Source organism: Pagrus pagrus, assembly GCF_965226575.1.
Source record: "Pagrus pagrus genome assembly, chromosome: 16".
Taxonomy (NCBI): domain Eukaryota; kingdom Metazoa; phylum Chordata; class Actinopteri; order Spariformes; family Sparidae; genus Pagrus; species Pagrus pagrus.
Window position 1 is genome coordinate 28,994,059 of NC_140200.1, and position 25,413 is coordinate 29,019,471.

At 42.4% G+C, this 25,413-nt stretch overlaps 1 protein-coding gene across 1 annotated transcript in view; it reads left to right on the forward strand.

Annotated features, from left to right (window-relative positions):
* Nucleotides 1-790: 790 nt before the first annotated feature.
* tube1 (tubulin, epsilon 1) overlaps nucleotides 791-25,413 on the forward strand; it is a 38,365-nt gene continuing 13,742 nt past the window's right edge. The window contains exons 1-5 of the mRNA XM_084378159.1: nucleotides 791-940; nucleotides 3,655-3,728; nucleotides 10,572-10,624; nucleotides 10,701-10,758; nucleotides 10,982-11,097. Coding sequence (XP_084234285.1) covers nucleotides 916-940; nucleotides 3,655-3,728; nucleotides 10,572-10,624; nucleotides 10,701-10,758; nucleotides 10,982-11,097 — 326 coding nt within the window. The 5' untranslated portion in view covers nucleotides 791-915. The remainder of the gene's footprint in view (nucleotides 941-3,654; nucleotides 3,729-10,571; nucleotides 10,625-10,700; nucleotides 10,759-10,981; nucleotides 11,098-25,413) is intronic.

The following is a 25,413-nucleotide window of genomic DNA, read 5'->3' on the forward strand; positions in this document are numbered from 1 at the left end:
TATGTAATGCGTTTTATTTTTCCATAAAAAGTTGAACAACATCTGATCTATACACTGAATGGTTTTACTTTCGATATGTAATGAGAGGGCAGCATAAGTAAGTCTAGATATTCCTTCTGCTTTTGTTATTAGAGTTCTGCCTCTCAAAGATAGATCTCTTAGCAGCAAGAGATTAAATCTTTTTTGAGCTTTTTCTATAATCCGAATAAAATTTAAATCATTTCTGGCTTTCTGATCTTTAGTGATGGAAATTCCTAAATATGTTACAGTATCTTTGACAGGGATATTCGCTATTGAGCGAGTAGCCGAGTCTTTCACTGCCAATAACTCACATTTGTTTACATTCAAGTATAGACCAGAGGCTTTAGAGAACACATTAATTATATTTAGAGCATGAGGTATTTGAGAGGAGTCTTTTAAAAAAAAATGGCTGTATCGTCTGCTAGCTGACTAATAACGATTTCTCTTTCTGCTACTGTAATGCCTTTCAGAGTGCTTGATTTAATATGGATGGCTAAAAGTTGGGTGACAAGGAGGAAAAGATAAGGGGAGATAGGACAGCCTTGCCGAATTCCTCGTTTGACATCAAAACGTGGGGTTGTGCCAGAACTCAATTTAATAGAGCAGTTACTATTTGCGTATAATGTTCGAATAGCTTGGCTAAAAAAATGCCCCAAACCAATTTTTTCTAAAGCGCTAAAAATAAACTGGTGTTCAACAGAATCACGGTCCGGCGTCTACTGTTCATGCCATTTCCATGGTAATACGTCATCAACACTCGACCAAGCAGAGAGCGGACGCGCGAGTCCAAGGCGCGAGCTAAAAGACGCGATCTGAAGTTTTAATAGACAATTGTGGGCAAATATTACCATAAAGTATGCCTCAGGTCAGCATATTAATTGTATTGTTGCTGCCATGACGCAATCAGTTGTTGTCCAAGGTGAGTAAAACCCGAGTGCAGCTCACTGAACTGAAGAAGTTAGTATCCAGAAACAAAGTTACAGCTGAGCTAGCTGTCATTTGCTATGTTGTGGTATTGTAGATACAGTTACGTTAGCTCCACTATAAGTTGAACAGTCAGAACTTAAATATAGCGTCTCGACTAGTTGAGTTGGTTTACTTAAGCATTATTACACGAGTGATAATGCGATTATACAACAACCACCAATATAAATAAAATATATTAGAAAAATGTGTCTATAATGTGGAACAATACGCTCTCAAAGTGTAAGTGTTTTGCTAGTGTTTGTCCCCGTTTCAATGGAAATACATGACGTCTGGCGTTAACTAGTCCCTGTCAGCTACAGCCAACTTCAGCTTATGCTTTCAAGACTTCGCAATTTCCCAAAACTGAATAAATACCACACATAGGAACACACAACTGCTTTGCTAGCTCAGTCATGTTGTAACTAAGATATCCGCTGGAAAAAATATTTTTTCATGGACTGATATAGTTATTACGTCTGCTGACTTTACAGTCAGTTTAAGCTAGTAATGTTACGGTAGCAGGTGCTGTGTCAACGACTCATCAGCACAGCTGATCTTTATCTACAATGATAAACAGTTATACTGCTTTCATTAATCAGCAATTTTATAGTTTATATGATCCATTTTTAGGCGACATTTACTACATCGTCTCTTACATCTAATTATTTATTGCTTCTGCTTATTCTGCATAGGCTACAATAGCTATATTAATCTAACTGTTCTTCTACTGTACTGATAAACCACAAGGTGAAAATATTAGCCAGGTAACATCCAGACTGTTTAACCACATAACACTTTTATTTTCTACTTTATTATGTACACACATCTCATTCCTGTATGCAACTTCACTATTTTATCTTATATCTTAGATTCTTCTTTGTGGTCGTACATGTGTGTTGTACTGGATCATATTTTATCTCATTTTTACACACCATTTAGTATCCAGTAACTCATCAAGGAGAAGTTATTTGTAGAAATTGAACTGCAGACTGCCATTAAAAGAACAGTTGGTGAAACAGTTATCCATAAAGTCCATACTGGATCTCAGCCGTTTCGCAGGTGATGCTGTAGAGGTGTTTGAGGGGCTGGTCTCCGCCGGCCTGACGTTTCCACGGCTGGTGCACAGCATATTGCTCCACAGTTTTCTATTATCCAGAGAAGGTGCTCAGTAGCTGTGTAATGAACTCTCAGACTTGTGTCCGCTAATGGCCATTATTTCTCTCGTTTACTGTCCGCACTCGGCCAGTTTCTGGATGGTAGTGCTCCTGATGCTGTGATTTGTGTAAATCACTGATGTGCTTGCATTTTTAGAGATGCACTTTAGCATGGAGCCTAGGTAATTTACACCCATCGGTTCCAAAGAGTACCACACCTCCCCTAACCTTTCTCCTCTTTTTGGATGGAGGGAAAAAGCTTTAGCCTCGTTTGGGATTTTAGACAGGTACTTTTCAAATTATGAAACCGGGCACAATTCACTCCCTGGATCTTCAAACATTACCCCCGTCTACTTTGACGATCCCTGTCATGATGTTCTTTGTGGTTTTTTGTATCCTCATTGAAGGTGAATGTCACACATTTGTTGCCTTAAGACAGAAATAAAACCGTAATCGGACACATTTAACCACGTTTCTTCTTAACAGAGTGTTATTATTTTGATACCATTGTGCTATTAATGGCACTTTGCAAGTCCTTTAGCCTATTTGATTAACCCACCTGTTGAATCTCATTTTATTGCGAAAGACTGTGGTGTAAGTTTTCACAGACCCTCTTTTCCTCTCCTCCTAAAATGTAGCTGGATGTCAAACCAGACTTTGTGTACCAAGCCCCGTGGTGTGTTTGGGTTCATTGCCTCCAAGTTCCTCAATATTATCAAGTCCTCTTCGGTGATGGCAGGATGATGTTGAGTGTTGTCTGAGAAACTTTATGAGCCCACTAAATACATTTTTTGACGTAGTGAACTCACTGTCTTTCATGATAGACCATGCGCGACTAAGAGGAGGGTCGTTAAAAAAGCGGTTAATGCCAGCTCTCAACCCGACGTAGCTACTAATGGAGTAATACTGACCCTGGTTATTTCTAACTGAACCATAAAATTCATGGAGAATCTTGTTGAGATCTTCTTTTGTTATAGTTGCAAAATCCACAGCTTGTTTCCTGCTTTTTAAATAGTCCTGGAAACACTTGACAGCCCAAGATGTTGATCGTATGTACTCTTCATTCTTCGACTTCTCTAACTGATTGAGCTCCTCACCCGACAAAGCAGCAAATCTCTTGTTTCTTGGTGTTATGTTCTCCTTTTCATCTTCTTCCAGCCATTCCTCAAAACTCCACCATATAGATCAAAATAAACAGCAAAACTATCCATTTTGTGTCAGGTCAATACAGCCGTTTTAGCTCTATCGTTAGCTAGCTGTGTTTCTTGCTAGCTGCCCCTGCGTAGTTTAAAATACAGGCGGAGTGATACTTTCAGTGATGAGGCATTTTTCATTTGAGCACGGCTAACTGTGCTGTGATGCTCATTTGAGCACAGTCTACAATGTCTGATTGACCAATCAGATTGCTCAGTCAGATCTACGTGTTGTATAATGCTGATTTAACCAGTTGTTAAAACATTAGCATAATGCCAGCCTATGTTAACTAAAGTTTGAATGCGTTTTTTTTTTTCAGTTGGACAATGTGGCAACCAAGTCGGCTGCAGGTTTTGGGATCTTGCTTTGCGAGAACATGCTCATGTCAATAAAGTAAGTGCTAATTCACACACAATGCAGCAAAGGCATTCTGTCTACCTAGACATTACAATCACAAACTACCGTCAAACAGAAACCCACGGGCAGTTTACTTGCAGCCTACACTGCGTTTGCCTAAATTGTGTTTGATAATCTGAGTTTTTGGCCACAATAAGAGGTCTTTTAATAGCAGACATTTTGATGTGTCATAGCAGGAAAGGCACATAGGCAAATGATAATAATGATGGCAGAATTCAGGGGTAGACAATAAGGGAAATTTGCCACTGGCCCTCTGGGGCTTTTGAAGATCACTGGCTCCAACATTGTAACCACTGGCCCAGGAATCGATCCCCAAAATAACGAAAAAGAACAATTTGATTTAATAACATTTATTTTAATACTGCAGTACTGAGGTCAAAAAGTGCAAATACATAAATCAAAAGTGCAAACAGTGCTGCATTACTCAAGCACAATCCGTTCTTCCTCCATCTCCTCCTCAGTTGGTTGATTTTTGAGCCCCCCTCCGGGTTACAGAGCGTTTTACTAAAAAAATAAGATAAGATTTACAGCCTCACCCCACACCAAGTTTAAATATTTGACCAACAGTGTTTTACAGGAGGATGATCTGAACAGCTGTTCTATTCACACTTAAAATGTTTTTTGTCTTTTCAATGTAATTTTCAATCTATGAAATCAATCTGTGCCTTTTTTTTGCCAAGCTTCCCTCAAGTTTTACTGTTTCAAATAATCAACCATCTACAGAACTTTTCAGTACGCTATTTTTCTACTTCTTCTTCTCATCATCATTATCATTAATTATTATTATTAATAACATTGTTTAAAGTGAAAAATACATCATACAAACAGCAACTGGGGCGGCTGTAGCTCAGTGGGTAGAGCAGGTGACTAGCCACCAGAAGAAAAATACATCATACAAACAGCAACTGGGGCAGCTGTAGCTCAGTGGGTAGAGCAGGTGACTAGCCACCAGAAGGTCGCTGGTTCGAACCCCGGCTCCCCTGGGCGGAACTGAGCTACATGCCGAAGCATCCTTGAGCAAGATGCTGAACCCCTAAATTGCTCCTGATGCGCAGTTGGCACCTTGCAAGGCAGCCTCTGCCATCAGAGGGCCCTGGATGAACTGGCGTCTCATCCAGCTGTGTACCCTGGCCTTCGCCCTGTGAGAGCTGGATTTGGCCCCAGTAGCCCCGCAACCCCCCGAAAGGAGGGGATAAAAAGCGGCAACACCCCGCGACCCCAATAGGGACATAGCGGACAAGAGAATGAGATGAGAGAGATGAGATGAGAGACAAACAGCAACTTTTGCAGCCTTGTCAGTCTGATGGCGAGTTATCACCTTTCTGTCATCATTAACATACTGTTAATCAAAGAAGCTCTGAGGCTTTTGTTCTATATGTTCTAATTTCAGCATTGAGCTACAATCAGGCTACATTCATGATTCTGTACAGTCAAACTAACCAAAAACTTCTTATTGATCATCATTATAAAGTTTCAGGGCGTTCCTGTAACCGTGGTAACTCACGGTGCCAGAGGGGAGGGAGAGACGCTGAATGAAGCCATTTACACAGATACACTGCAGACAAAGTCCAGACTATAGTTGTTGTTTCACACATGTAGCACACAACAGGAGACTCTCCGTGTCAGACGAGCTCTCACGTGCTGACTAAACTCAACTGATAACGTAGCAGCGCGACGAGTCCTTGCTAGCTAAGCAGCTAAACTTTAGCGCCGCTCCGTGTTGAGATCCCGCCCTGTGTGGGTCTCTACACTGTCATTGGTCAGGCGCGTACACGCTGTTATCAATACAATTGGCTGTAGAGTGTGACAATCTGTCAATAACAATCAGCCAACTGTTCTCCTCCGATCTACATTGATCTCACAAGTCGCCTCTGTTAGGTTTGAATGACGGAAATCCGTCGTAGAGACGGAGAACTTTAATCCATGCTGGCCCCACCGGGCCAGTGCTTGGAGCGTTCTGGTGGCCCTGACGGTTTTAAAAGTACGTCCGGGCCACCGGGCCATTTATATTGTCGACCCCTGGAATTTCCTTTTCTTCTCACATAGTTTAGGTGCACGAGATCAACATCCTCATCAGCCCCTCCACTCTGGTGTTCTTTCTCATATTTACTCCTACACATTCCTTCCCTGCCAAAATTAAATAATAAAGAAATCTGATACATCACAGAGCAAGTTGAAGATGACGTGGGCCTCTGGGAAATTCATGAGCAATTTTCTGAAATGCTGGAGAACAAACAATCAAAAATAATAATCCACAGATTTGTCAATAATGAAATTATCTCATTTACATTATTGCACGTGTATATAATGAATTTACACTAAAACAAATCCAACTAATAACATGTGATGGTGGTGAGCTAATGAGAGAAGCTGCAATTTAAGGGCACCAAAGCCTAATCTGGCCTAGGTCCCAAAAAAGGGGTAGCACCGGCCTTCTTCTGAATGTGCTGTCAGCAGGCTGACAGGAGAGACACTCCATGTTGCGCCTTGATTTTATAACTGAATTTTATATGAGCAGCATTTTTACGTAATTGAGATATGCACACAATACGCAGATGGTCTGAAATGGTGACCTGCAGATTTTTTTGCTGTCATTATATCGAGTTTCCTTTTATAATTATTTCAATACGAGTTCTAGAGGTGTGAATCTTCACTGGCCTCACGATTCGATTCAATTATGATTCAACGATTTAAATGCAAAATGATTCCTCGATGCATTGTGATGCATCTCAGTGTATGGCATGCTCAGTGATCAATATCACTGCTAATGGCTACTTTTCATCATTTAAATTCCCCTTTTATTCAGAAAGTCCCTCCTATAATCAGACTATAGTAGTCTACAAAATGAAAGCTGCATCTTTTCAATACATAAACATTACAAAAACAATTAAAACCGCAAGCAGTGATGAACGTGCCCTCGCCCCCCCACGTACGTTGGGCTGTGGCGCCGTTGGAGGCCGCGCGCCCAGATGTGTGCTTGCCTGTTGCCTGTCGAAATTTCCTACCTAAATGGGATACGTGTCACACAAAACACAACAGTGGAATATTCAGAGACTGCCTGTGTCCAGTGGGTGGCCCTATAGATATGACACAGTATTGATGCAGAGGCGTATTCAGGGTGAGCTCCTCTACATGTGTGAGCAGTTTGATGCAGATGGGCAAGTGTATGTTGAAGTTATAAGGACTTCCTGCGTATTGGCGAAGGATCACAATTGACCGCACCGCCATGCCCATCAGGTGTAACACAAGCTGTTGAAGGTATGAGGATGCTACTGAGTGAATGTGAAGTCTGTGGTGTTAAATCTGTAGGACGAGTTAGTTAAAGTATGAGGCATAGAAATTGGGTTCACACAGAATGGGAATAGCCATAAGGGGGTCATCGAAATTGAACGCACCGTTGCCACGCCTACCAGGAATAACTTAGGCAAAAGCTTTTGACAAACCATCATCTTCAAGGTACGAGGATGCTACTGAGTGAATATGAAGTCTGTGCTGTGAAATCTGTAGGACCAGTTAGTAAAGCTACGAGGCATAAAAATGGGTTTTAAATGGGAGAAAATGGCGATGTTCTGAACTTTGAACCAAAATGGCAGACTTCCCGTTGGACTGAGGGTATGTGTCCAAGAGGGTTTTTTGTGCGTCTGGTAATGATACATATGTATACCAAATTTTGTTCATGTACATGCATGTAGGAGGCGGGGCTGCATGTTAGAAATATTCCAGGGGGCGCTATAGAGCCATCTTTTCACTTAACACAGTATTGATGCATAGACATAATCATGGCCAGCCCCTCTACATGTGTGACCAATTTGGTGAAGATGGGAAATTGTATGTGGAAGTTATAAGGACTTCCTGCGCGATGGCGAAGGATCGAAATTGACCGCACTGCCACGCCCACCAGGCACAACGCAGGCTGTTGAAGGTCTAAGGATGCTACTGAGTGAATGTGAAGTCTGTGGTGTTAAATCTGTAGGACGAGTTAGTGAAAGTACGAGGCATAGACATATTGGGTCCGTACATAAAGGGAAAAGCCATAAGGGGGGTCATCAAAATTAACCGCACCGCCACGCCCACCAGGGATATCTGAGGCGAAAGCTTTTGAGAGGGTGTCATCATCAAGGTCTCAGGATGATACTTAGTGAGTGTGAAGTCTGTGGCGTTAAATTTGTAGGACAAGTTACATAAAGCATGAGGCGAAAACATGACTAAAAATGAATGGGAAAAGCCATAAGGGGGGCGTTAGGGGGCGCTACTGAGCTGTTGTGCCACCCATGGTGGCAGATGTGGTATCAAATGAATGTACTCATGGGTAAGGAGCTACAGGCCAAATTGGGTGAGTCTGCAAACATCCTAAAGTCCCGAAAACAGCGTCGGAAATATGAAAATTGCCGCACGCCATTCAAGATGGCCGACTTCCTGTTGGGGCAAAGATTCCAACAAAAATAATTCCTGCCTAAATCCTTGAGACCCATGAGTCCTATAAATTTCAAGACGATCCGAGCAGGTTTTGGTCACATGACTTGATGTTAGGTGGCGCTATGGAGTCCCCTGGCCACACCTACCGCCAATTGTGTTGAATTCAGATGTGGGCACGCACATGTGATATATGTTTCAATTTTGATGAGTTTTGGGGTATGTTCAGGATGCAAAATATGCAGTCGACTGGAAGGAAGAAGAAAAAGAAGAATAATAATAATCCTAGCAGATACAATAGGTCCTCGCACGAGATTCGTGCTTGAGCCCTAATTAAAACTGCAAGCAGTGATGAACGGGCCCTCACCCCCGACGTACGTTGGGCTGTGGCGCCGTCAGAAGCCGCGCGCCCAGATGTGTACTCACCCTTTGCCTTTGGAAATTTCCTACCTAAATGGGATACGTGTCACACAAAACACAACAGTGGAATATTCAGTGACTTCCTGTGTCCAGTGGGTGGCACTATAGATATGACACAGTATTGATGCAGAGACGTATTCAGGGTGAGCTTCTCTACATTTGTGAGCAGTTTGATGCAGATGGGCAAGTGTATGTTGAAGTTATAAGGACTTCCTGCGTGATGGCGAAGGATCACAATTGACCACACCACCACGCCCATCAGGTGTAACATAGGCTGTTGAAGGTCTGAGGATGCTACTGAGTGAATGTGAAGTCTGTGGTGTTAAATCTGTAGGACGAGTTATTGAAAGTATGAGACTTAGAAATTGGGTTCACACAGAATGGGAAAAGCCATAAGGGGGTCATCGAAATTGAACGCACCGTCGCCACGCCTACCAGGAATAACTTAGGCAAAAGCTTTTGACAAACCATCATCTTCAAGGTACGAGGATGCTACTGAGTGAATATGAAGTCTGTGGTGTGAAATCTGTAGGACGAGTTATTGAAAGTATGAGACTTAGAAATTGGGATCGCACAGAATGGGAAAAGCCATAAGGGAGTCATCAAAATTAATCACACCGCCACGCTCACCAGGAATAACGTAGACAAAAGCTTTTGACAACTTTTCATCATCAAGGTATGAGGATGCTTCTGAGCGAATGTGAAGTCTGTGCCGTTAAATCTGTAGGAGGAGTTAGTCAAAGTACGAGGCGTAGAAATGGGTTCCTACAGAATGGGAACAGCCATAAGGGGTCATTGCACTGCCACGCCCACCAGGCATATCGGAGGCGAAAGCTTTGCACAAGGTGTCATCATCAAGGTCTGAAGATGATATGTAGTGAGTGTGAAGTCTGTGGCGTTAAATATGTAGGACAAGTTAGATAAAGTATGAGGCGAAAACATGACAAAAAATGAATGGAAAAAGCCATAAGTGGGGCGTTAGGGGGCGCTACTGAGCTATCGTGCTGCTCATGAGGGCAGTAGTGGTATCGAATTAATGTACTCATAGGTAAGGAGCTACGGGCCAAATTTGGCGAGTCTGCGAACATCCTAAAGTCCCGAAAAATGCGTCGGAAAAATGAAAATTGTCGCACGCCATTCAAGATGGCCGACTTCCTGTTGCGGAAAAATTCAGAGAAAAATAATTCCAGCCTAAATCCTTGAGACCCATGACTCCTGTAAATTTCAAGACAATCCGAGAAAAAATTTGCGGGGACAAAACGACGTTAGGTGGCGCTATGGAGTCCCCTGGCCACACCCACCCCAAATCATTTTGAATTATCAAATTTTTCACCACATGTGATGTATGTTCCAAGTTTGGTGAGTTTTGGGGTATGTTCAGGCCGCCAAAAATGCGATCTCGGGGATGGAAGAATAATAATGAATTCCGCCTACAGATACAATAGGTCCTCGCACGAGATTCGTGCTCGGGCCCTAATTATCCATTTGTAGTGCCTAACAAGTTTGTTGTAATCTAAAATAATATTGTTTTCACATAGCAGCTTTAAGATAAGGCATGTATTGGCTGTACACACCTCTCTCATAGTTGGATGGCAAAGTTGACAGAGCCTCCTCAGATCTTGGCTGATTAGCTGGGCTTGCTGTGACAGTTAATATTTATGGCTGCCGACGTTAGCTTCAGGTGAAAATGGTTAACAATTGTTGTGAGGCAGAAGTTGATAAAATCCAGCAAAAATACATGGCAAGTTTTTTTTATCACTCCTGATCTCTGCCTCCCTCCAACATACCTCCTACATAAGTATTGTTAGCCTAAACTCACATAGTGGTTATGATAATATTGTTATTGCTGAGAACTGAGATCACTATCCTTTGAAGTAAGCACGTTCTTTTTGTTCCTTATCTCATCTTATACTAACAAACTTGTTTTTAAAATCACCTTCCATGACTTTTAAGGGAACCTAATATCCTGTGTCTTCTCCTGTTCAGAGAGGATTGTATGATGAGGCCCTCAGTAGCTTTTTCCGAAATGTGGACTCCAGGTAATCACACCTGCTTTCATCCAATAACTGCTACAAGTGCCTCTGTAGCCCTTTCATATTTACTGTGCTTTTCCAGGAAAAGTGAGGGGGAAGCCTGTGGCATCGGTGGAAAAATCCAACATCTGAAGGCCAGGGTAAGTTCTCCCCATGACCAGAAAACAGCTTGAGTGAAAAGTTTATTTTAGAATCAGGGTCAATGTCAGGGTTGGATTCTGCTCAATGAAAGGTTTGGTGTCCATTGGTTAAGGTTAGAAAGAGGAGTTGTGGACTGATGCCACAGGGTCAAAGTTGTGTGCTCAGCGTATAATAGAACAAAATATATGTTCTGTCCTCACACTCACATATTTGAACCCATAGGCGGTGCTGGTGGACATGGAGGAGGGTGTGGTCAACGAGATCCTGCAGGGCCCATTGAGAGAAGTGTTCGACACTGGTCAGCTCCTCACAGGCGTGTCAGGTTCAGGCAACAACTGGTGAGAGACACACTAACCACAGGATGTTGGCGTCACAAACATGGCCAACAAAGGTGCAAATAACAAAAAAAAGACTGCTGGTTATGTCAGCATAGGAGAAAGATGCAAAATTAATGATTTGTTCACATCAATAAACCACTTCAGCCACAGTAAGTCAAAACTCTTACTGCTTACATCAACTCCCTCACTAACTACCCATCCGCTGTGGCGCCTGTTCACCCCAGCACCAAATCAGAGCTCAATGATGATGGCAGTGAACTATCCCTGGACAAGTTGGAGGCTGGGTTGGCTGAACAGCACTTTAGTCTCATGGAGGTTATGTCAACTTTAATTTAGAACTGTATCACTCCTCTGAAGGCATCGGTGGATGCATTCCACAAGACGGTTAACTCCTTCCAGAGACACCACCACAGTTGAAAGTACCACAGATGAAAACCTGGAAAAGCTCGCCAAGGCGGAGGATGACAACCAATTGTGCTGGAAGGTATGAAAATAGACAAGATGCTGTTCAATTTGTTTCTAAATTGCTAAAGGAAATCATGGCCCAAAAGTGTTTGACAAGCCCCTAAACTCAAGAGGGTCCACCACTCTCTCCCTCCCAAGCCTAGAGGAGTAGCTGCCCCCAGAACCATCTTACCTTGTTTTTATTGGTACCAAGACAAAGAATGGGCACTGCGCTGGGCAAGACAACATGAACTCCTTTACTAGGACAACACCATAAGACTTTACCTGGACTTCACTGCAGTCCTATCTAAAAAAAACGTGCCACGTTTAATGAGATCAAGGCCCTGCTGAACCACAAAGGAATACACTTCGGACTCCTAAACCCTGCTTGCCTCCATGTTGCACACAAAGATGGAGAAAATGTTACTTCCTTAGTCTTAGTCTTTCCACACTGAGCGGTTCACATAAACTGCTGTTACAACATCATTATTGTGAACTTCATGGGACTATTTTCCACACAGATTGTGCACTATTGGGACCCTGCTACACCGTTGATTTTGACTGGCTGACAGGTACCCAAATGGAAGACAGAGGAACTTTAATTTTTTACTCAAAAGAATTAAGGGCATCCTTCATTGAACTCTTTAATTTAAATACTGCTAAATCAGTATGATTTTCAGTTTGATGGGACTATTTTGTATGTAGCCTACTTTTCAAAAGGATCCCATGCCATGGTGGTGATTACTGTCAGCTGTTTTCTTTACTTCTTTGCTTGGACCAACTGATTATCACCCATACCTAGGAGCCTTCTCTCCAGCTGCAGGATATTATCCAAGGTATTTCAACTTGTGGTCTGCTATATCCCTGATTCTATGTGGCACAGTGAAAGAATCACCATGTACTGTTTTCCCTCTTTTTCTGATGATATGAGTGGATTAATGCACAAAGCAGAAAAAATATTACCAGCTTGGGACACATGTATTCAGTTGGCTCCATCTGAAACAAATTAACCAATTTAAATATCTTTAAATACACACAAACATGAATCCAACATATTGTAGCGACTGGATAAATGGAGGTAGATGTTATCTTTCAGTCAGAAATGCACACATTCAGCGACACACAGGAGCTCTCTCAAGCTGGGCACTAGTTCACTCACAGCACGAGACTAGCGCTAAAACGCTGCAGCTCCTATCCACAACAGCCAACTACTGAGGCCAGTATATTATTATGCCAAGTGTATGGACATTTTTATTAGCGAAAATGGATCGTTTTGTAACTCGACCAAAAAACTCCACAAGCACAAGAGAGATACCCTCCACCTCAGCAACCACCGGTGAAAATGCAAGTAGCGAAGCGGCACCTGCTGCTGATGTAGCGGCTGATAAGGGTAAGCGCAAACGAGAGAAGATCTGAAAATATACAGATAATTATCTGAAGTTTGGATTTGCCTTCAAGGAGACCGATGGCAATGAATTACCAATGTGTGTCATTTGCTCTACTGTGCAGTCAGACGAATCTATGAAGCCATCAAAGCTGCAGCGTCACTTGGAGACTGTCGTGTTGTTGGGATGCTTTGGGATTGCCGCTACGTTTCCTTTACTTTACAACCAGCAGGTTAAACATGTCTGCCCACGTGAAGGTAACTAAGTGACCACCAAGCCTGTGACCCGGAAGCTCTATAAGCCTGCTCCATGGCAACCCCAGTGTATCCGGCGGCAAAGGATTACATTACACCACATCCCCCTTTCTTTAAATTTAAGTGACCCTTAACTAAAGCTTACACTCAACACAGTTAATGTAATAAAACTTTACCAACTTCTATTTCTTTTTAGCTGACTTTGTTATAACAAATCATATTACTTAACATACCAGCAAATTCATATTTCTTACAAAATCTTGCAACATAACTATTAAGGCTTCTTTTTAGCTGCCTTTGTTAAAACAAATCATATTACTTTACATAATAGCAAATTCATATTCTTGCAACAAAATTATTAAGGCTTCTTTTTACGCACACATAAACCAAATACACAGTCTTTTTATTTTTGTTTCACAGGTCAGAGTTTCGCCCAGAAAACTTGCTAAGCCCGGTGGTAGGGTGGCCCACCAGCGGCCCACCGGTGCCCAAGCATGTTTTTTTGTGTCAGGGGCCTGACCCTGACCACTGACTGATGGCAGGGCCCTATAGGTAACAGATTCATTAATGGAGTAGTAGAATTTAGAAAGAGTGGCTTTAAGTAAGGCTTTAAGATCAATGTTAAAAGTTGACTGGAAATTTGAAAATATTATCATTATCATGTGTTATTATAAGACATTTATGTAAAACCAGGTCTTACAGATTGCACTCTTGAAATGCTGTTCAACCAACCACAAAAATAAATAAATAATAAAAATACTATTAAGATAAATAATATCAACTGTCTGGTGTCTCCAGAGATTTTGATTTTTTTCCTCAGAGATTTTTACAATCTGGAGTCACTTGAACGTGACCATGCGTCTGTTTCCGGTCAGTCGTCATGGAAACGTGACAATCACGGATCTACCAAAGATACTCTGTAATCTACTGTTTGGACCAGAGAAAACAAACATGTAAACGTGAACCGTACGAGCAGAAAAATGAAACTCTGGGTCATTTTCACATCTGGTGAAAGCACCTCGGCTCACAGAAGTCCGGAGCTCTGATGCTGCAGGGGACGACGTGCTAACGGCTAACAGCTACTAGCCGCTACAGCAGCTGGCTGAGCCTCCAGAGCCGAGCTCGGCTCACGTTAATGGCTACGAGGTGGGTCAGCTGGTGAAGCAGTGGGCTGATGAGCATGATGTTTGTGACATGTCCCGTTATGCGCGACGAAGTTGTGACGTTGTCAGGTGATGAAAAAGACACCTGATCAGGTGTTGATGGAGCGCAAAAACTGATTTCAAGAAAATAAATAAACGATGCTTAGCCTGGCGGGGGGGCAAGTAAGACCTGGCGGCCCGCCAGGCTTATAATACACTGGGGGAAACCCTGCAGGTTAAGTCTCTGCGGTTTTACCACTTCTCTGCCTGACCTCGTTCTTACAATGCCAGGCGTATTTTGCAGTTTGGCCACAAAGGTAGGAGTCTCTGAAACTGTCTCTTTAGATACATCCACATCAGGCGGGCATGACTGGCAAAGATTTTGGTACAAGATGACTGTGATTACTCCTCAGTGTCCCATGTGGCCCGCTGACCAGGTACGAACGCGGGGTTGGGTGGACAGATGTCACTGTACCTTGTGCCTTTGCATCAGAGATCCAAACAGAATCTCCTGGCGACAGTTTAGTCAGAGCCTTAACTCTGTGTCTCCTATTGAAACTTTGTGCCACCTCCCAATCTCCTCACCCCCTCCTCCTGACAGAGTTGATGCAGGTCTGGGAGAGCTGGCAGCAAAGTCTCTGGAAATGTCGGCAGCGTGGTGTGAAGGTGACATCCCATGAGTAGCTAGGCCGGGCTGTAGCCATTACTCAAGGGTGGCTCTGTAGGCTAACAAAGCACGATAGGAGTCTGTGGCCTTTTTCAGCAGGCTTTTAATTTTTTGAACAACACGTTCCACTTCACCATTACTCTGAGGGTATTTAGGGCTGCTGGTCACATGTTCAAACCATAATTGTCTGCAAACTCTTGCATGTTGTGTCCAGAGAACTGTGGCCCATTGTCAGGAGGAAGAGACGTTGGACTGAACTGCGCTATCTCTATGTACCTAGAGAAGTACTCAACCACTAGCATATAGGTGCTGTTTCTCAGGGTGAATAGGTCGGCACCTAATTTTTGCCAGGGCCTCTGTGGCAGCTTGGTCGGCATCAGGGGCTCCTTTGTAAGCACTCTTTCTTTGATGCACTCTCCGCACCTTAGGACTAGCTCACTTATTTGATTACTTAGTCCAGGCCACCACACTGTCTGACTCGTCTGCTCCCTGCACTTTATCACTCCTTGGTGGCCTTCATGAATCTTCTATAAGACATTATTTCTCATGTTTGCAGGTATAACTAACCTAGTACCTCGCAGCAGAAGTCAATTATACACACTTAAAACAGCTCTCTCTGGCCAGTAGTGTTTGACCGCTCCTTGTAGTTGGTTTCAGTCTGGCCAGCCCTCCTTACAGTACCTCATGACTTGAGAGCAAACACTGTCAGCACACAGTTGCCCTTGGAGCTCAGCAAGATATCTGTCACTTGTGGGAAGACTATCCAGCACAGACTCAACATAAATATTGGTGTCCTCCATCAGGTCTGTGTCAGCATGTATGGCCCCATCTGTGAGCGGCAAGCAAGATAGCATGTCAGCTGCCTTGAGGCTTTTACCTGGGGTGTGCATTATTGTGTAAGAGTACCTCATCAGGCGCATTCTGAATCTCTGTATTCGCGGTGGCAGTGAGTCCAGAGCCCGCCCCCCCAGCAGACTCACGAGAGGCTTGTGGTCAGTTTCCAGCTTATAATGTAATCCCAGAATGAAGTCATTGAACCTTTCACAGGCCCAAGTAAGTGCTAGCGCCTCCTTTTCCAGCTGAGCATAGCACTGCTCTCTGTCTGTCAGTGACCTGGAAGCATAAGTGACTGCTGACCACACCTCTCCATCCTTCTGTAGCAGCACTGCCCCTAGCCCATATGATGAGGCATCAGCAGATAATTTCTGTGGCTTGTTAGGATCATATAGCTGAAGTACCTTGGCGGAGGAGAGCTCACTCTGCAAAATGCCCTCTGTTGCTCCTGCCCCCAGCACCATTGATTCTTTTTGGAAAGCAAGTCGCCAGGAGATTCTGTTTGGATATCTCGGTCTATGGTTGTAAACTCTAGCTATTAACTCGAGTCTCACCGAAGCTGGTCTGCTCAGTAGCGCCGCACATAGATTTCTCACAACATAGATTTTTGTCTGTGGTGCTCCTCTCTCCATATGATAGAGTCTCTGTAGCTGAGCCCAAAACCAGTAGTTTAACCCTACCAGGACCGTAGAGTGTTTTTTGAGCTTTTTCGAGTTCTTCACCTCTGTGTCTTATTCTTTTGAACGTCTGTTCAGGAATGGCAGTAACATCAGCTCCAGAGTCTAGTTTGAATGTCACTTTACTGCCCCTTACGTTAATGTCAGCTGTCCACGGTTCCTCCCCGGTATCCAATTCTCCCAGAAAAAGTCCACCCATGTCCTCAGCAACTTCATCTACTGTGCTGTTTGACCTGCAGACTCTCCCATAATGTCCACGTTTACCACAGTTATGGCATTCTGCACTCTTAGCAGGGCACTGAGACGCTGAGTGTGAGGGCGTTTTACCACATTTGGGACATGCTTTGTTTCCCACTTTATTTTGCATTGTCTTCTTAAATATCTGTTGTTCCGTGTGTCTGTTCCTTGGCTTTATATCTGTGCTGCTTTCCCCTTTTAACAATCACAACATCCATAGCAGCCTTGGCAGCACTCAACTCCCCTCTCAACTCCCCTCTGTTGTCGTTTAATTTCCTCTGATTGTCTAGCCATTATAACAGCTTTAGTGAGAGTGAGGTCTTTGTTAAGCTGCATCCTCTAACAGTGACGAATCGTTAAGACCCACTACTAGTCTGTCTCTCAAAAGTTCATCATGCAGTTCTCCATACTCACAGTTCTCAAAAAAAGGCTCTGGGGGTTAGATGTTGAAAGTCGCCGCCGGAGGTGCCGCCATCGCCGGCCGAGGTCCCTCTGCAGGTGTCGCTGCCTCGCCCTCCATGAAGCCGCGTAGTCGCTAGCGGTGCTGACTTTCTTCGCGTCTGTCACTCAAAATGATCCCGCTTCTGACACCATGTCGTGTTGAAATAAAGGCGGGATGCTTTGGGATTGGCGTTACGTTTTCTTTACTTTACAACCAGCAGTGTTTCAGAGGTAAGGTGTAGGGCTAGCTCTTTTAAGGTTGTTACAGCGGTCAAGATGAGGTGCCGGTCAGGACACAGTAATGAGGCTTGCAGGTGCCGCTGATGGTGGCATTTTTTGTGCACTCAATGTTGTTGTATAGTTCTGCAAATAGTAACAAACCACATAGCCATTATAATAAATGTATTTAAATAATAAAGGAATAGTAACTGTTTACACAATCAGAAAATATAAGTGTCTTTCCTTTATATGCAACAGTAATGCATTCAAACCAACAGGAGCACAGGTATAGGTTAACTAGGGGTCAATAGCTCCCTCTCCTGGCGAAGCAGGGTATAAACAAAAGACGACACTCAGCGCACATGGCGGCCTACAGCTGATAAATTCACGACCCAAACAACGTTGCGTTACGACAGCTAGCTTGCTGGACACACACAACACTCGGCTACCAGCGTTCACAGTAGATTCATGAACAATGTAAACACCACGGACCTCCATTACCGTCCGGCGGCAGAAAGCACACGAGATTTAGCTAATTGTGCTAGTAAACACAGTATAACACAGTATGCAACGATACTCACTTCGTTCATTCACTTAAACATTTGGAGTGGCACAATAACACTCTTCAAACAAAAAACTACCGTGCTTCAGGCAAAAAATACTATAAAGTCCACAGTGAGCACAGGTGGGAAAAAAGGAGGAAAGGAGAAAGGGAACTCTGTCCGCTCGACGTTTTCGGTGCGCTCTCACTTCTTCACTGGTGGTGACTGCGTAACCTCTTGAGGCGCTCCTTCACAACAAGAGCACGCTCCTTCAGAATAAGAGCCTTTGATACAAGCAGGTTAAACATGTCTGCCCACATGCAGGTAACTAAGTGACCCCGAAGCCCGTGACCCGGAAGCTCTATAAGCCCGCTCCATGGCAACCCCAGTGTATCTGGTGGCAACAGATTATCTTACACCACAGAGACAACCCACAGCCACTTAAAAGACAAACCTGTTGAATACTTCTAAACTAGTCTCAAATCCCTCCAAGGTCAACAGACATTGATGAGAAAATCAGCCAAAGTTGGTGAGCTAGCTATCAAATGCTCTTATCAAGTTGCTCTTCGGATTGCCCAGAAGAAACAGCCATACACACTTGCAGAGGATTTAATATTGCCTTCAGCAATTGACATGTGTAAAACAGTCTATGGGAATGATATTGACATTAATAAACTGAAAACTATTCCAGTGTCGGACACAACCATTGCTTGCCGTATTGATGAGATGGCATCTGATGTGTGGGTGCAACTGATAGAGAAGCTGAGTTTGGGAGATGCACTTGCTTTACAATTGGATGAATCAACAGATGTGTCAAAGGACGCCCAGCTTCTGGCGTTTGTGCGCTTTGTCAATCAAAATGAGAAACAGGAGGAATTTTTGTTTTGTAAGCGGCTTCCTGAATGCACAACTAGTTCTGAAATCTTCAAAGTGATTTATGTTTTTTTCAGAGAAAATGACATTCCATGGTCAAAATGTATTGTGCTGTGCACTGACGGTGCAAGAGCCATGGCTGGTTTAAAAAGTGGACTAATTGCGCTTGTAAAGGGTGTGGCTCCGCAAGTGATTTGGACGCACTGCATGCTACACAGGGAGTCACTTGTTGCCAAAGACATGAGTGCTGAATTGTCAGATGTCATGGACTGCGCCCATGGTTGTGAAAGTTGTCAATATAGTCAAGAAGAGTGCTTTGCAAACGTGTCTCTTCTCTAATCTCTGTGCTGCTGAGGGAGAAGAACACACTGCGCTACTGTACCATTTATGAGGTTCGATGGCTTTCACGTGGAGGAATTATGCACGTCTATTCGGGGGTTTTTACTTCTCCAAAAGCGCACAGAGCTGGCAGCACTTTTCATTGACAATGTCTGGGTCACCAAACTTGCATATCTTACTGACATTTTCGCTGAGCTAAACAAACTTAACAGTAGATGGAGGGAGCGCGTTGGGAAGGGAATATTTTCCATCTCTGCGAAGTGGATTTTCCTCACTCACCTAATTACTACATTGAACGCATATTTATTAAAAAATAACCAAATAACAATATCTTATAATAAATAAAAATCTTTAGCTTTTCAAAATAACATCTGGTACAACAATACAAATATACCATAAATAAAGGGCAATAAACAGCAACTTAAACAAGAGGGTTTTGTGCAATTTTAACAGCAAAGGGTGCAAAGAATTTGTGCAAATAACAAAGTGCAACAGCAAGGTAGTCAGACACTTATCTACTTATGGCAGAGCCGACAAGTAGCATCGCTACACGCTATTCTCCTCGGTGTGGAGAAGAATTTCTCAAGGGCCCTGTTGTAGTTCAGGTCTTTCACTGGAGGACCATTTATGCTAATCTTCATGCAGGCTGCCAGACTTTTGCCCTGCAGCCTGTTCCTCAGGTCTGTCTTGATCTATACAGTGAATGAACTGAAGTTTAGTATTTGATACTTTTGTGTAATAATTTTGATAGAACCTAAGACTGAGAGATGATAATGGACTTACCCTGTTCGTTGCAGAGAAATCCCTCTCACAATTGACGCTGGAGACGGGTATTGTGAGGGCGATGGCAGAGAGGAGGGACAGGTTTGGGTAGAGTAGATGGAGCTCATCATACCCTGATGCCATTGCTGTCATCATCTCCAGCTGGGACTTGTCCTGATGGATGAGAACATTGGTCAATGACAGATATGCATGAACTCACATAAACAACTTAATATTGTGTTAATGACTGTCACTCACTTTCAGTATTCCGGTTGTTATTAGGACTCTGTAGCTCTGCCACTCTTGGAGAAGTGCCTTCTCTGGCCAAGGGAACTGCTTGGCCAGTAGTTGTAAGTCTGAGACAGTCTGACTCTCATCAGCTTGTGGTCCTTGTGGTCCCAGGGAACTAAAAGCACCAAGAATCCCAAGCTGCTGGAACCTCAGCTCCAGGTGCTGAATGAGTCCATCAATGTAGGGGTCCATGACCTATTCACATTAGATGTGAGAGAAAATTCAAATAAAAAAGAAGGCTCATATTTCAGGCGGGTTATTATTGTTTATTCATTCTTGAGCTTGCTTACTTGTGTCTGAAAACGTTCCCATAAGGTGGTGATGGAATGAGCTGTCCCACGTCTTGTCCTCTCCTCTTCTGCATCGATGTTCCAGACGGGTCACCTTCTCTTCAACCTGAGCTAGAAAGGAGCCCTCAGGTTGCCGTTCACCAGCTGCTTTAATTTTCCTCAATGTCTCAATGGTAACAGGAATCTATAATAGACATGCAAATTAAACATGATTTTATATTTCCAAAGGAAAATTGACATGCATTAAATAAAGATCAATGTGACATCACAACTTACATGGTTCTTGATTGCCATGAAATTGATGTTTTCCTTCTGGAACAACTTTGAAAGCTGGGCCAGGTAGGGCAGGATGTCTGCTTGCAGGTGGATAGCTGCAACAAATCTGTAAGTTGCATAGTAGGTGTACAACCCCCGTGCCACAGGGTCCTTCTTTAAGTCTGCCTCCTCAGCTAGTGTAGCAAGCACTGCAGGTAGATTTCTCTGGAGATTTGAAATGGCCTTCTCTTGTGACAGCCACCTAGTGTCTTTAACCTCCTGGGGTGGGGGATAGGGCAATTAATTCAATATTTATCTCAGGAATATGATGTACTTCACTTCAAACACCTGATGTTTTCACTTACTGTGACTTTCAGGTCTGCTACTCCAAGCACACTGGCAGCTGCTTGTAGAGCGCTGGTGCGGTTTGCGCTATTCCTAAAATAAAGGTGCAGGTCTTGTAGGTGCTTTCTGAAGATTTTCATATATGGCACTCCATCTGCTGCATCTTTACATGCTAGTGCCAGGCGATGAGCAGCACAGTGCACTGACACTAATCCTGGCCAGGAGTCAGTCAGCAATTTTGCTGTGCCATTCTGTCTTCCTAAAATAAAAGTAAAAAAAAACAAAAAACAGGTATTAGATCAAGGGAACCTATTAGTTTCGACATTAACTTAGCCGTCCTTTTCCTTAATTCACTTTACTGGTCATCACTGCGGCTCCATCTGTTCCAAGGCCAAAGATGCGGTCCTGGGGAATCTCTTTCTGTGTCATGACCTCCTTCACAGCTTCAGCTATAGTTCTAGCTGTGCCATCTGGAATGGGTACAAGATCCAGGAATTGACAGAACATCTCTCCTTCCTTGTCTGTGTACCTGGAATATTAACAAAAAAACAATTTGTCTTACCTGGTTTTGTTACACACACAGGAAGACGCCATCATTGAACCATTTAAAAAATGAAGAAGGTGACCACTACTGTACCTAACATGGACATCTAACTGTTTTGTTACAAAGATATCTGTGGACTCGTCAATTTCAAGGCCAATAGCCTTTGACGACTTGATGGCCTCTAAAATGGGCTCCTCCACCACTTCACCAATGATTTGGAGCATTTCGTCCACAATCCTGTGGGACCTATAGTTGGTCCTCTGATCAATCTAGGGAAATAATATATCCTTAAATTATAGTTAATTCTACTAGAAACAGATGACAGCAAAATACACTGTAATAGATATATATTTTTTACCTTCAGTTTGGCAAAATATTCGCAGCGTAGGAGGTCTGCCAGATCCAACAATGTCGGGTAATTTGCATGGTGCGCAATTTCATGCTTTACCAGCCAGTATAGACATTTAAAGCCACCAATTATGGCCTCATGCTCCAAATTCAAAATGGGCTGAAATGCCTCATTGATTGGCAGACCTAATACACAAACATTAAACAGTCACTGTTAATTTAAATAATGTAATAAATATAATTTAATCACCCTGTTTTTTTTTGTTTGTTTTTTTGTTATTCCTGAACCACTCAGAAACACTTACTTCGGCTTGATTGGGCTGCAATGCCCACACATGAAACGTGATTAGTTGAGCTCAAGTGCGAGTCCAAGGCATCACGTCTGTAGTTAATGCAGGGGACCTCTATGAAAGGCCTTTGAGAGGGGCCACGTGATGCCCTTTGACGGTGCATCCTGCATAGGGGAGGCGATGCAGAGGGTGAAGTAGGCCGGCTTCGTCGCATGAAGATTGGCTGTGTACATTTGGCTGTGTACATTGCGAGAGAAAATCACATGCAAACGTCAAAAGCAGGCTAGGCTATAATACAGCCACGTGTAAACGTTAAACACAATTAGCCTTGATAAGAAAACATTACGCCTATCAAAATAATTCCAGGTAGCCTACTACGAACGAACAGTTGACAGACTATTATTAGTATTTATAGAATTCAATAATAATCTTACCTTGATGCGACAGGTTGATTGTCAGGGTCAGCTATCCAAATTCCATATGAACGTCTTTCCGAAAATCATTTGTTTTTCCCCCAGATGAGGGATGGTGATCGAATGATGATAGATGGCACAATGACATACCACCAGATGCCGCTGTTCGGACGCATCGCGCGATTCAGAGGCATTCGGACGCATAGGCCCATTTTAAAAAGTTTATTTTATTTTTATTATTATTATTTTAATACGTTTTGCAGAGAAGGGAGACTAGTGTCGGACACGGTTTGAAATGAAAGGGAGAAAACATGACAGAGTAACACGGCGAATATCGCTAGTATATAGATTTTTTTTTTTTTTTTGAAGACGTTAGTTTAGGCGGCAGCCCTTTAGTGTTAAGGCGGCCACGTTAACAGGAAAGCGCTGCGGGAAACCCTGCAGGTCAAGACTGCAGCCTGAGGCTGATATGACCCTCTGCCTGACAACCTCCATCCATCCAAGGATAGATAAGTTGTGTGCTACTCATCAGGGTTAGACATCTCACTAATGTGGGAGTAGGCCTATGTGTGCCATCCACAGATGGCTTGAGGATTCACTGTCCCCCTACATGTATAAATGTTAATGTTAAAAGAAATGTTTTTAAAAAATCAAAAAAAATGAATCTGTCCATTATTTTAATAGCTCAGTATTTTATGCAAGATAATAGGTATGTTTATGCATGGCAGTGGCACTAATAGGTCATCACTCAATTTCGTTTAAAATAAAAATGTCAATTTGAGTAGCTTGTATGCATGATTATCATGCGATTGACAGACAATGTTGATATTGGCATTTGTAGGAGATACACTATCAATAAATGCAATGTATTAATCACTGGCGATTAATAAACACTTGTTAATGGGGCACCACCTCCGATGTTTTGTCTATTTGAATAATCCGGAGGTAATTAATCAAATCCGACTAAACAAGGTTAACTTGTATCAACTTTAATCAATTTCAAATCAATTTATTCAATCTCATAAATGAAGTAGTGAATTCTACACAGTTTCCCTCGGTTCTCCACATTAACCACCTCCACATTACAGCAGACTATAAAAATGAGAAAAAGATCAACACATGGTTGATTCTGCGGAGATCGCTGTCTTGGAGCGTGTTGCAAAGGGAAGTAAAAGTAAAGTAAAGTAAAATTATAAAGAAGAGACCGAGTAAAAATAAGAGCATAAGAGAACATAAGGGTACAATAGTAACAAGAGCATAAGAGAACAAGAGTAACAAGAGAGTGAACGCAAGTGGTCTCAGCCTTTTTGTTGCCCCGTCTGGTAGGAGGAACCCAAAGGCGGCTGACAGCGTTGACGCCTTAAATGATATTATAAGTCTAAACTTGCTGACTTAATTAAACTAAACTATTGTTTTAAATGTTTCAAGATCGTGTTTCACCTTTTACACAATTTCACCATGGCAAAATATGTGGACTTTGTCTAACAATGAAATAAGATTATGTCATGATTAAAAATCACTGAACACTTAAAAGGAATTAAAACTGGATCAAAAGTAAAAACACACTTGAATATACAGTAGAACTGGTAGAATTGATCACTTATACGTATTCCTCATAGTTCTAGCTTAATATTTGTTACAACAAAATATATCAGAGACATTTACTGGTGATAACAATAAACATATTAAACAGAATATTTCTTAAACAGCTCGTCCAACTTTACCAGAACTCACCATCAGGAGGCGCTGTGGTTCCACCAAACACAAGTCTTTAAATTTTTATAATCATCTGTTGTATCTTTGTCACATAACATGCTGGCACCATATTAGTTTGTGAGATTGAACCCTAATAAACTTATATCAAGTTGGAGTAGTAATTCCATGTATGTTTTATGTTATGTTTTATGATTATCAATTTATACAATTAATCATTCATTATGGAGCATGTTTGATCTTTGTATCTTTGGGCACGCCAATGAAAATCCAGCCCATAACCACATCAACTCAAAGAGTTTAAAAACTGTGATGAGTGTAGTCTCTCTGGATCAGACAAACTCATTCACAGAGCTTTTAGCTTGCAGGTTGCACTCTTCCATTACACAGCAACATTTAAATTATTTTCTCTTAGGGCTGATTATGATTTAAAAAATGATTTTGCATTATTTTTGACAGATAATGCAATATGATTCTGGACTAGTGGGAATGATCAGTTTTGCATCACACATCATGAAGCTTCTGTCCTGCCTCATCAGTTCATTAGTGATTTAGCAAATATTGTCATGAAAAAGAACTACTTTAATTTCAATGTAGACTTCTATTTACAAGTGTCTGTGACCAGTATTGGCTCTATCTGTGCGCCTAATTATGCCAACCTTTTTGTATTGTTGTTGTTTTTTTTTTTGAGAGAGAGAAACTTTGTTTTGAATCCTGAGAAAAACACATTTGTCTAAAATTTTGAAATCGTATAGATATATTGATGTATTTTGTCTTTTTCAAGGTAATGGGGAAGAATTACATGATTTTTTTCACTCTACTAAACAGCTTCAATGATAATCTGAACTTTACAATGGACTACAATGGTGATAAGGTTCATTTTCTAGATATGTGGATAATAAAAAACAATGGCATCTTATCCACTACGCTATACCGCAAGGAAACTGATAGAAATGCTCTTTTATCCATGAGCAGTTTTCATCTCACCCCACTGAAGAGAGGTCTTCCCAA